A 12772-nucleotide genomic window follows, 5' to 3' on the forward strand; every position below is an offset into this window, starting at 1 on the left:
TTAGCCTGTACAGATAAAAAGTCATGCCTGTTAGTCAGGTCGAATGTAATTTAAAACGCTAAACTCTTAATTAAACCCACTTTGCTTCAATCAGAAAGTGTTTTTCAGGCTCTAATATGCACCAAATAGCAGGATGTTGTGATGTCATCCTCCATGTTTTACTGGTCTAGACATAAAAGTTGACCAAACAGCAGATTAACTGTTTAGAAAACCATCACAGCTTTTAACGAGATACAGAACATTTAACATTTTTCTATTTGATACCCTGAAAGTTCTGCTCTTTTGGCCCAATTTCTGTCACAAGTATTGAACTTCGTCAAACTTTCACCACTTGACTCCACCTTACTGTTTAAAAAAGGTTGGATTATGACAGTTTTTAAACCTTTAAAGACAAAACAAGCAGAAAATCCTCCTTGTAAGTCGTCTCCATTGTAAATAAAAGTCTAAATTCTGAGTTTGTCTCCATCAGAAAGCATCTCTTTGACTCTAATCTGCACGAAATATCAGGATATTGTGATTTTATCATTCAGGGGTCCATAAAATATTCTATTTAACTGAGAAAAAGTGGAAAAAAATGCATCATTTTAAAAGAGAAGCTCACTTTGATAAACTTGGTTTTACTGGTCTAGACATAAAAGTTGACCAAACAATCACAGTTTTTAATCAGATACAGAAAACTTGACATGATTCTAACATTTTTCTGTTAAAATTTGAGTATTGTACCCTGACAATTCTGTTCTTTTGGCTGCATTTCTTCAAAATCAAACCACCTGACATTACGTTAATGTTTAAAAAATATTGGATTAAGACAGTTTTTAAACATTTACAGACAAAAAAAGCAGGAAAATCATTCTTATAAGTCGTCTCCACTGTAACTAAAACTCTAAATTCTGCTTTTGTTGGCTGTAATTCTACAAGTGTTTAATTTCTTTACATTTTCACCATTTGACTCCACCTTACTGTTTAAAAAAGGTTGAATTATGACAGTTTTCAACCCTTTTCAGACAAAACAAGCAGAAAATCCTGTTTGCAAGTGGTCTCCACTGTACATAAAAGTGTAAATTGTGGGTTTGCCTCCATCAGAAAGCGTCTCTTTGTGTGCTCTGCAGCTCGGCGAGGCTGTTGCATGTTAACGAAGTGCTGGATGGGTGAGGGGAGAGGCTAATTCAGCTGACAGCCTCAATCCGTGGTAATGGTGGGCAGGTTGTTAATCAAGCTGGACTCCGGCTTCTTCTTCCCTCCCTCCCTCCCTCCCTCCCTCCCTCCCTCCACCTCTCCTGACATCGCTGGACATCTTAACGCACCACAACCCAACCATAGTCAGCAGGAGGAGGCTTCTTTTTTTATTATTTCCTCCTCGCTGAGACGCTGAATGCTAATTTACCGAGTTACTGTTGAGTAGGCAGAATCTGCTCTGGCAGCCGGGCATAAGTCATATATCCTCCTCTCTTTTCCAGCCTTTTATTTCCATGAATATTACCAAAAGGCTGATTAGCAGCATCTATTAAAGGGGTTATTCTGTTAGAATAAGTGCTGGAATCGTTAGTCACCCGATTGATTGCTCAACAGAATATTAATCTCAGACTACGGCTTTAATCCACTAATTGTTTTAGTCAATTTTAAATTAAAAAATACCAAAAAAAAATGCTGCTCCAGCTCATCCAATGTGAGAATTTATTGTTACTTTAGGCATTTTTTTAAGCATAGATTTTATTTTTGCACTAGTTGTTTTTAGTCAATTAGTTTAAAATGTTCAAAAATATTTCTGTACAATTTATTTCACTTTCCTGGACTGTTTTTAATTGAAAAAAGGCTGTTTCTACCTACTCAAATGTGAGAATTTATAGCTAGTTTTTCATTAGTTGTTTAGCTAGTTTTGGGATTTTTTAAAAAATATGTTTGTACTTTTGCATTAGTTTTTTTAGTCAATCAATTTTAAATATTATATAAGATTTTTGTGCAATATATTTGACTTTTGTGAACTGTTTTTATTGGGGGGAAAAAAGCTACTCCAGCTTCACGAATGTGAGAATTTATTGCTAGTTTTTAAATTTTATTTAAACATATATTTGAATTTTTCACTGTTTGGTTTTAGTCAATGAGTTTAAATATTCTATGAAATTTCTGTGCAATTTATTTAACTTTTCTGTACTGTTAATGAAAAAAATCAGTTTTTACCTACTCAAATGTGAGAATTTACTGCTAGTTTTCTTTTTTTGTTACATATATGTGCATTTTGTATTAGTTGGTTTTAGTCAATTTGTTAAAAATATTCTACAAAATTCTGTGCAATTTATTTGACTTTCCTGTACTATTTTTGATTGAAAAAGGCTGTTTCCAGTGCCGTCAAAATGACAATTTATTTAACTTCTGTGATATATTTTTTAATTTATTTATTTATTACTACTATTTTATTGTTGCACTAATTATTCTATAAAATTTCTCTGCGATTTATGAAACTTTTTAAGAAAACAACGTATCTAACTGAATTAACTTAAGTCTATTCTGTTGTATTGTAAATTTAATCTTTTACATGTTTTATTTTTTTACTCTTTCCCTGCAAAACACTTAGATAACATAAGACAAGATAAGATGCTATATAAATGAAAAATGCTCGCTTGCGAGACTGATTATGAAAAACTACAACCATAAATTATTAATTATTTTTTAATTATAAAAACTCTCCGTTGGCCAAAAGTTGCGCAAAAGAAAAAAAAAAGCTGCACTTTAGTCAATTTTTCTGTTTTTTTTAATTGAATTAATTGATGCATTCAGAATTTTATCTTTTGCTTTTTCTTCTAAAAATAAAAAAACAACAACCACAAATTAATCATCATAAAAATTGTCAGTTGGCCAAATGTTGCAAAAAAATAAATAAAAAATTGGCAAAAGGGTGCAATTTGCTCAACTTTTCTGTGCTTTTTTTTATTTATCTAATGGAATTAATTCTTTTCTACTGCATTTAGTATTTTATTTTTTACATGTTTATTTTTTCACATTTGTAAAACACTTTGAATAACCTCTGTGTATGACAATGTGTCATATAAATAATATAATAATAGCAATATAATATATAATAAACATTTTTTGGGAGGTCCTATAAACAAACTTGTGCACTGTTGCTTTAAATTTCTTTTTTTTTTTTTGCAGAAATGTGGTAATTACATCTATATCTTACTGTTTTTCTACCATGTACTGCATTTCATATGTGTTGTTTCTTCTATTTATCCTATCTTTGGCCATGACTAAAATGCTGCGCAGGCAACACCAAGCAAAAAAAACAGCTTATGAGGTGAAAAACCTGGGTTTAAAAGAATGTAAAAAGCCGACAGAGTGACTTTGAACGAAGGTTGATGAATAATTTAAAACGGCGCTGGTTGTCATTTAACTTTTCCTGCAGTAAAAGCTGGTGAGTGACACGGAGGCGAGAGCTGCAGCTGCTTGGTGGGTCGGTGGTGATGTTTGAATAAATGGGAGATGAGAGGGTGGATTGTCACCGGGCCGAGGGACCAGTCAGAAGCCGAGTAGAAAGAGAACGCAGTGGACACCAGTTGAATGGCCCGAGGCTTCTACTTCTTCTCCTTGCTGCAGATCTGTGGCTCCACGTTTGGAAAAAGTTGGTCTCCAGGCTCGTGGTAATCTGTCAGAAAGTAGTCCGGTGTGATGCTAAGCTTTGGTGATGCGATGCAGCTGGAGCGGCCGGCAATGGCGACGCTAATGGCTTTCAAACTTCCCTTAAAGACGTGAAAATTGAGCAGGCTGAATAATTCACGGCGGAGCATATGTGAGGCCTGTCGCCCGGCATGCAGGACTCATCACTCCAAAGAAGTTCTGAGGCAGGAAACTCCTGAAGCCTAGGGACCCGAAGAGAAGCTCCAGAGTGAGACATCCACCAGTTAGAAAGAGTGACTGCACTGTAAAACACTGGAATTAAAATGAATCGATCCTGGCATGTCAGCGAGTAAAGCCCATAACAATGTGGTTTTAGCCACTTAACCCTCGTGTCGGAGCCACAATACATCTTATCTTCTAACACCATATTTCAGACAGGTTCCTACTGGAGCTTTAAGACAAGGTTCATGACCACCTACAGAACATGAAGAAACAGCCTGGATGCAGGAATGCAGTTTTTTCCTAATCCATTGCAGTGATATTCAGTTGCCAAGCATATACACTGACTTTAATGTACTTGAAGTGTGTATTATGTAGGAAAATGCTATCAGAGAGGTACAGAAAGGGAATAACTCGGAGCAGATCTTGATCTGGATTCCCTGACTGGAAACACATTTCAGTGTTGGTATAAGATCGTGATACACTTCTACAAAAAACACTGCCTCTTACTGTGATGCAAATGAGCTCAACTGAAAGTGTTTGAGTGCAGATTAAGTATCTGGAGCTGCTTCTTGCATTCTTGCTTCAATCAAAGGGAATCGGGTCCATCCATCCATCCATTATCTATCCACCGCTTAATCCTCATTAGGATCGCGGGGGGCTGGAGTCTATCACAGCTGATTTAAGGTGAAGACAATGGTTACCTGGACAGGTAACAGTCTATTACAGAGCTACATATAGAGACAAACAAGCACACTCACATTCACACCTAAAGGCTATTTAGAGTCACCAATTAACCTCAGCATGTTTATGGACTGGGAGGAAGCCGGAGTACCCGGAGAAAACCCACACATTCACAGGGAGAACATGCAAACTCCATGCAGAAAGATCCCGGGAAAGCCGGGACGCGAACCAGGGACCTTCTAGCTGCAGGGTGAAAGTGCTAACCACCAAACCATTGTGCAGCCCTTGCAGAAATGCATTTTTTTCCTAATCCATTGCAGTGATATTCAGTTGCCAAGCATATACACTGACTTTAATGTACTTGAAGTGTGTATTATGTAGGAAAATGCTATCAGAGAGGTACAGAAAGGGAATAACTCGGAGCAGATCTTGATCTGGATTCCCTGACTGGAAACACATTTCAGTGTTGGTATAAGATCGTGATACACTTCTACAAAAAACACTGCCTCTTACTGTGATGCAAATGAGCTCAACTGAAAGTGTTTGAGTGCAGATTAAGTATCTGGAGCTGCTTCTTGCATTCTTGCTTCAATCAAAGGGAATCGGGTCCATCCATCCATCCATTATCTATCCACCGCTTAATCCTCATTAGGATCGCGGGGGGCTGGAGTCTATCACAGCTGATTTAAGGTGAAGACAATGGTTACCTGGACAGGTAACAGTCTATTACAGAGCTACATATAGAGACAAACAAGCACACTCACATTCACACCTAAAGGCTATTTAGAGTCACCAATTAACCTCAGCATGTTTATGGACTGGGAGGAAGCCGGAGTACCCGGAGAAAACCCACACATTCACAGGGAGAACATGCAAACTCCATGCAGAAAGATCCCGGGAAAGCCGGGACGCGAACCAGGGACCTTCTAGCTGCAGGGTGAAAGTGCTAACCACCAAACCATTGTGCAGCCCTTGCAGAAATGCATTTTTTTCCTAATCCATTGCAGTGATATTCAGTTGCCAAGCATATACACTGACTTTAATGTACTTGAAGTGTGTATTATGTAGGAAAATGCTATCAGAGAGGTACAGAAAGGGAATAACTCGGAGCAGATCTTGATCTGGATTCCCTGACTGGAAACACATTTCAGTGTTGGTATAAGATCGTGATACACTTCTACAGAAAAAAACTGCCTCTTACTGTGATGCAAATGAGCTCAACTGAAAGTGTTTGAGTGCAGATTAATAATCTGGAGCTGCTCCTGCATCCTTCAGTCAAAGAGAACCGGATCCATCTTCATCATGTGACAACAAATCAATGCCTGTTGGTGCCACAGCATGGAGGAGAATCAAACCAACCATCATAAACATCTTCATGGAGCAGATGGAGCGAAGCAGCAGCCGGGACGAGCTGCTTAATTATTAACAAGCATTAGCATTAGCTATTGTACCTGCATTGTAAAGCAGGTGTCGCCTCCCCCCTCAGTTATTTTTTACCATCCGCCCTTGTTGTGAAAACACCAGGTGAGGACATGCTGCTGCAAGAGCGCAGCCACTTAACCTCCCGGTCGGAGCCCCGGCAGGGCGTTCTGGGTCTCCTAATGCAGGGAGGGTGGAGGGGAGGGTGGAGGGGAGGGTGGAGGGGAGGGTGGAGGGGAGGGTGGAGGGGAGGGAGGGAGGCCCGGGCGTCAGCAGATGCCAGCGTTTCAGGCCTGATGCCACAGCTGTCAGCACAGATGATGCCTCCACCGTGAGTGCTCCTACACAGCTCCATGACCAACTGAGGATGCCGCGATTCCTGGACTCCGAGGCCTGGATGTGGAGGCCCGGCGGGACGAGGAGCTGCAGCTGAGCACCTCCAGCGAGCGCCGCAGCCGAGGTCAAAGCGGAGATCGAGACCCATGTGCGAGGAAACGTGGCTAAAAAAAGGAGGAAACGGGGAGAAGGAATGTGCAGCGATTCTTCTCCGGCTGAGTAGAGCCGTGTCAGAGGAGCACCCAGAGCGCCGGCCGTGGTGATGGAGCAGAAGCAGACAGATGGATGGAGACGGAAGGTTCCGGGCGCCGGCGTTCCGTGCAGGTGGTCCGGGGTGCAGGGATTGTCGGCACACGGTGAATTATTTAAATGGGGAGCGTGGAAAAGGGAACGGCTGCATCTGTCGCACATCCTTTTAGAGCCCCTCCAGCAGATGTGTTTACTCACCAGCCGTACCAGCTAACTACTTAATGGCTCACCATCGGCAGCCAACAGTTAATTAAGCAGGCCGTTTGCAAATGGCGGCGCGTCACGGCGGCGTCAGCTCAGGTCCTGTCGGGAGCTGTAGGCCTGTGGTTTCAACACGCAGTCGCAAAAGTTCATGTTTCTGTTCAATTCTTGACAAGAGAAGAAATTCTGTTTCACTCTCCTGATTTCTCTTCATGAAAAACAAGCGTCCAGTAGCTTAGAAATCCCAATCTGCCTCAAAATACGCAAAATATAAGCATAATAGCTAACTTTTTGTCAGATTTTTGTGCAAAAAAAGCATGAAAATGTTGAAAAATGTCAGACCATCTTTCCATTTTGTTATTTTTAGTGTGTGGAGTATTTTTATGTGCTTTTTATTACATCTGTTTAAGGTTTTCTGTGTTTTTACTAAGTTTACCTGCATATAAAATGGGAAATGGAAATAAAATTGACTTGACCTAGCTTAACAAGCACTGAAATAATCAATTAATATACAGAAAATTAACTTTCAACTGTTTTGATCATCCATTAATCATCAATTATCCAATGCAAATATTTGCACTGTTTGCTTTTATGCTTGTTCTTTATCCTATTTGTTTGTTTTTATTTGCCCTTTACCTGTACAGTGCTCAAAAAAGCGCAATAAAAATAAAATGTATTCTTCTTATTACTACTATTAGTATTATAACTAATAATTATGACCATTGTTGATCATTTTCTTGATTATTTTCTTGATTAATCGATTGTTTCGTCCCTAAAATGTCAGAAAATTGTTAAAATTGTTAAAAAAAAAAAAAAAAAAAAAAGATTTTCTGAGAACGGGCGCCTTTTTCTTTACATATTTTGTCATTTAAAGGAAAAAAATGTCCAAAAAATGACATTAATCTCCATTTACATCCCCATAGATTAGATTTTTCCTTCTTAACAGAGACTATACAAGGAAACATGCGACGTAAAATCTATATTCAGTAAACATGGATTAAAAATAAAGCAACAACTGAATAAAATGGACTGCACCCAAACAGTGAACAAACCAAACAGCCTGTGTTTGTACTGTTCACACACACACACACAGCAGACATTTACAGTACGTATGTGTGCAATAAATATCTGTGCATCTATTTATTCATCCTCCGTCTTCCTCTTTGTTTAAATCACTGTTTCACTTCTGCAGAAACTACATTATTCATTCCTCACATCCGTCCTCGTACCCTCATTCTATTTTCTGCTGTCGGCTTGTGGCAAAGAGAGAAAAAACATGTTATCATGAGCAGTTTGGACTTTAAAAGCGGGCGGATTAACTGAGGTGAGGCTGGAGTTGATTTGGAGCAGTTACAGCGGCATCACCGTCATCATATGATCCCTAATCTCTTTTAGAGCTCAAAGACTTTGAGGAGCCAGCGGCACTCGTAATCATACATTTTTGATTGGATTGCAGTCAGCGGAGGACATTAAAAATCTGTTGTTCCATCTAGAACGCCTTAGCGATCATCTGCTACGGTTCGGGATTAAAAAGGGATGCCGTTAAAGTCAAACAATAGCTGTTTGCACTGTTTTCACTCGTATGTATGGGGCTGTTCTTTCTGTCTTACCGCATCTCTACGCTGGAGTTCAACATACAGACGATTTACAGACTTAGACGCTATTTGCACACAAAATACGACTTTCTATAAGACAAGCAGAAGAAATAAGAAACTAAGACTGACTGAAACATCTTGAGGGAAAAACAAGCAATTTAACTGGGAAAAAAATGACAAATCGAGGAGCAGAAAGGCAAGAAAATGTCTGCAGAAGACAGTTCTGAGTGTAAAAACGAGTGACAGAGTGTGAGTGTTTTTACAGAAGGAGGAGAAAGACGTGATTCACTCGTCCGACTGCTACTGAGATAAGCTTCTCAGTTTCTAGACGCAGCTGAAACACTAAGACCTGCTGTTAACCAAACACACAACGCTCGTTTTCTGTTCCTTCACTAATTTATGGGAACACAATGACTTGAAGGGCATCATATTAAATCCGTTTAAATCGTCCTGTTGTGCAAAATGTATTCAAAACTTAATATTTCTACACAAAAACTGACCTCAAATGAGCTCCAGATCAGTCATGTTGCTGGATTTTCCAAGAACAAAGTGCATTTTTGCAGCCATTTACTCAAAAAAGTTCAATGTTTTGTCCTACACTGTGTCAAATTTGCAAGTATCTGACATATTTCAACCCATATTGCGTAAAAAAGGAAAATAAAACAAATTGTTGTATTTATTACTACAGTATATCTACCAATTTATGTGTCAGAAAGTAAGTTTATCTTTAAATCCTCATAGTTTTTGCAAAATTTCTTCAAAAACCTAATATTTCTACTCAAACTCTGACCTCAAACAAGCTCCATATCAGTCATTTTGCTGGATTTTCCATTAATAAAGTGCATTTTTGCAGCCATTTACTCAAGAAACATTAATGTTTTGCTCCATATTTGTATATTTATACTTAAAAAATATAAAAAATTGGACCTTTCTGACATATTTCAACCCAGATTCTGCAAGTGAGTTTATCTCTAAATCTTCTGAATTTTTGCAAAACTGTTCAAAATTTCTTCAAAACCTTATATTCCTCACAAACTCTGACCTCAGATGTGCGTTATATCAGTCATTTTTACTCTATTTTCCATGAAAACCGAGCATTTTTGCAGGCAATTACTCCAGAAAGTTCCGTATTTTTTATCTATACTCATCAGCAACATTTCCCAGAGTTATGGCAAAACTTTTATATGTGAAATTTGAGTTTTTTATGTTATATTTTAACTGGAAAAATAGCTCAATCTTGTCTTTATGCCCATTTTTATGTGCGATTGGACAAAAAAAACCCCATAGTAGTTATTACTGTCACTAGTGAATCTACACAACTGCTTGTTAATTATTCAGTATTTTCAGGCTACATGCTGTATTTGCACTACTATAAACCTTTAAAATCCACTTTGTTACTTGTTTTTGCACCATTTCTACTGAACCCAGAATCCAGGCTAGAAAACACCTCATCATGGCTCATTAATGCAGCGTGATCCACATGTTAGATGCCATTTAAATGCAGAACTGAAACAAGAAATAAACCAGCTAAAGGATTCAATTAGCTCTAATAAGCAAACAGAGCAGCATTTTACTGTAAACTGTGCTTATGATGACGTAGAAACCTGCACACGTGACTCACAAATATGTGACAGTGACATTATATAGTCCTATTTAATAAATAAAGTCCCACTCAGTACTTACTGTCCAACTTCATAGAGCTTTGGAGCCGGACACAGCAGATAGTCGTTACGCACGACGCTCGGCTTGTGATCTGGAAAACAAATTTAAAAAAGACCAAATGTTAGATAAAAGTTAGATGTAAACCTCTCAGAATGAAAAATAAAATATTATTTTGGTTATTTAACCAGTTTTTCCACTCATGTACGTCTGAAAGTGAGTTTCTCGAACAGATTTTGTCACTTTTTTACTCTAAAAAAAATGTAATTTCTGCAAAACAGCGGCTACTGTGGCATTTTAGCTGTAAAATTGGCCAAATTGTGAAGTAAATCAACTTTAAGCAACAATAACTAACTTGGGAATGTGAACTTACTTGAAAACAAGTTAAAAAAAAAGACCAAATATTAAAGTTCCCAGATTGTATCATAACAGTGTAGCTACTAGTTTATAGACCTGCAAATGAGTTTGTCTTCAATTTACTGAGATTTTGTAATTTTTTTTTTTACTAAAAAAACAATGTAATTTTTACAAAAGAGCAGCCACTGTGGTCAGAAGTGGTAACTACAGGATAACAGTGCACTGAATTTTCCCCGCATTTTGGCTTAAAAAATGGTCAAATTGTGAATTAAATCAACTTTAACTAACAATAACTAGCCGATAACCTGTAAAATTAAGAGGAAATGTTAGTTAAAAGTAAGACAAACTTCCTACATTGTATGAAAGCAGCATATCTACCAATTTATGTGACGGCCAGTGAGTTTGTCTTCAAGTTACTGTGATTTTGGAATATTCCTTCACGTTATCTATATGTAATTTTTGCAAAATAGCGGCCACTGTGATCAGAAGTGGTAACTACAAGATACCGCTGCACTGAATTTTCTTGTATTTCGACTTTAAAACTGGACAAATTGTCAATTAAATCTGCCTTAACTAATAATAACTAACTGGTGATCTGCAAAACAAGTTTAAAAAAATGAAATATTAGGTAAAAGTTAGGCATAAACTTCTCAGATTGTGTTATACAGAAAATAAAACAGACTATTGTAGTCATTCTAACAGTGTATCAACTGATTTATGTGTCTGTGTGCGAGTTTGTCCTCAAGTTACTGTGATTTTTGGAAATTCTTTACTATTATTCCAAAGAAAAACAAGTGTTTGTAATTTGTGCAAAACAGCGGCCCCTATGGTCAGAAGTGGTAACTACAGGATAACGCTGCACTGAATCGTCATGCATTTTTGATGGAAAACTGGCCAAACATTGACATTTACAACATTAAATGAAAAAATGTTTACATTTAACTGTGATTTTGTTACTTTCATTCACGTAAAAGAAAGTTTATGCAATTTTTTTAGGGAAATAGCGGCCACTGTGGTCAGAAGCGGTAACTACAAGATAATGCTGCACTGAATTTTCATGCATTTTGCCTGGAAAACTGTCCAAAACATGAATTAAATCAACCCTAACTTACAACACACAACATTAAATTGTAAAAATGAGTATTTTATTTTCAAAATAGTGAAAATAAATAAATTAAAAGAGTACCTTTGAGTGATTGGACATCACAGATTTATGATCCAAACTAAACCACTACACATTCTTTCATATAAAATCATATTTATACATAATTACACTATCAGTTTTGTTAAAAAGAACCTTTTAATTTCGCATGAACAGTGAGCTGCAGTCCTTAAATGAACTCCTCCACATTAAAAAAGATGTAATTATGAGGTTTAGTTTTAGCTTAACATATCAGTGCATGTTTTTGTTGCATCCAGGGAAGATAAATGATGTCACTTTAGATTTTTCTGTCGCTTCAGGATGCAAAAATACAGATTGGATTGACAAAAGCCTGAACGAAGCGTCTCCAGCTTCAGAGGTCATTTTTATTATTGATTTTTAAATTTTATTTCCTGCTTTTCGGCTCTGAGCTGCGACTGGTTTGGTGATGGAGGAGACCGGAGCATCTGTTTCACATATGTGGAGCGTGTTCCATAGTCGCCATGATGCTTGTCCATAATTATAAGGTGCCCCACTGTTAAAAAGGTCTGGACTGAACACATGCAAAAGCCAACGAGGGAATAAATAGCCCCAAGTGGGCGAATGTGAGACAGCCTAAACTGAGAAAGGACTAACAGGGAGACATCTGCTAAACAGCCACTTTCCTAATTCGGATGAAGTTCTGTTTTTAAAAAAAAAATAAAATATGCTCGAAGTATTTTAGTCGAAATGTTGAAAATCAAAAATAACTTGTCAGGGACGGGGAGTGTTGTCATTGGCAGTCTCCGATCCCACAGATCCCACGGCCAAATGAGAGCTTTAAGAGATTGGCTTCGGATGCCAAATCCCGTTTGCTTCCTCAAAAAAAAAGAAAAAAAAGGATTTCTTAACAGAACAGACTGCGAGCTCAAAATAAGCAGCACAGTGACCTACATAGCCTCCTTTCTCCTGCCCAATGTAGATCCTATAGATGAGATAACAGACGACCCAAACCTTCACATCGGAGAGAAGATCCCCTCTGATGCTACATTTAACTAAACACAATCGATGCTTATTGTTCCTAATTACTAATGAAACCACATTTACACAGAAAAAAAAAAGAGTATTGTTCCTGCAAGTTAGCATGTTTGCATCTCTGGAGAAAAGCTTCTATCAGATTGGATTATTACAGGAAGAGCTTCAGTGTCTTGTTTACATGATCAGAGAATAATAGTTTCTACTCACGTCTTTACTGAAGATTCACTATTTTTGAAGCAAAACGTGTGTTTGGAAGCTCCAGAAATTCAACTAAAGTTGACAT

General features: G+C 37.7%; 1 protein-coding gene across 1 annotated transcript in view; it reads right to left on the reverse strand.

Moving 5' to 3' along the window:
• The window catches only part of antxr2a (ANTXR cell adhesion molecule 2a), a 131269-nt gene that overhangs the window by 86362 nt on the left and 32135 nt on the right, over positions 1-12772 (reverse strand). Inside the window, exon 10 of the mRNA XM_023266031.3 lies at positions 9999-10068. Within this exon, the coding sequence (XP_023121799.1) occupies positions 9999-10068 (70 nt within the window). The remainder of the gene's footprint in view (positions 1-9998; positions 10069-12772) is intronic.

This window comes from Amphiprion ocellaris, chromosome 6 (assembly GCF_022539595.1).
Source record: "Amphiprion ocellaris isolate individual 3 ecotype Okinawa chromosome 6, ASM2253959v1, whole genome shotgun sequence".
Lineage (NCBI taxonomy): Eukaryota > Metazoa > Chordata > Actinopteri > Pomacentridae > Amphiprion > Amphiprion ocellaris.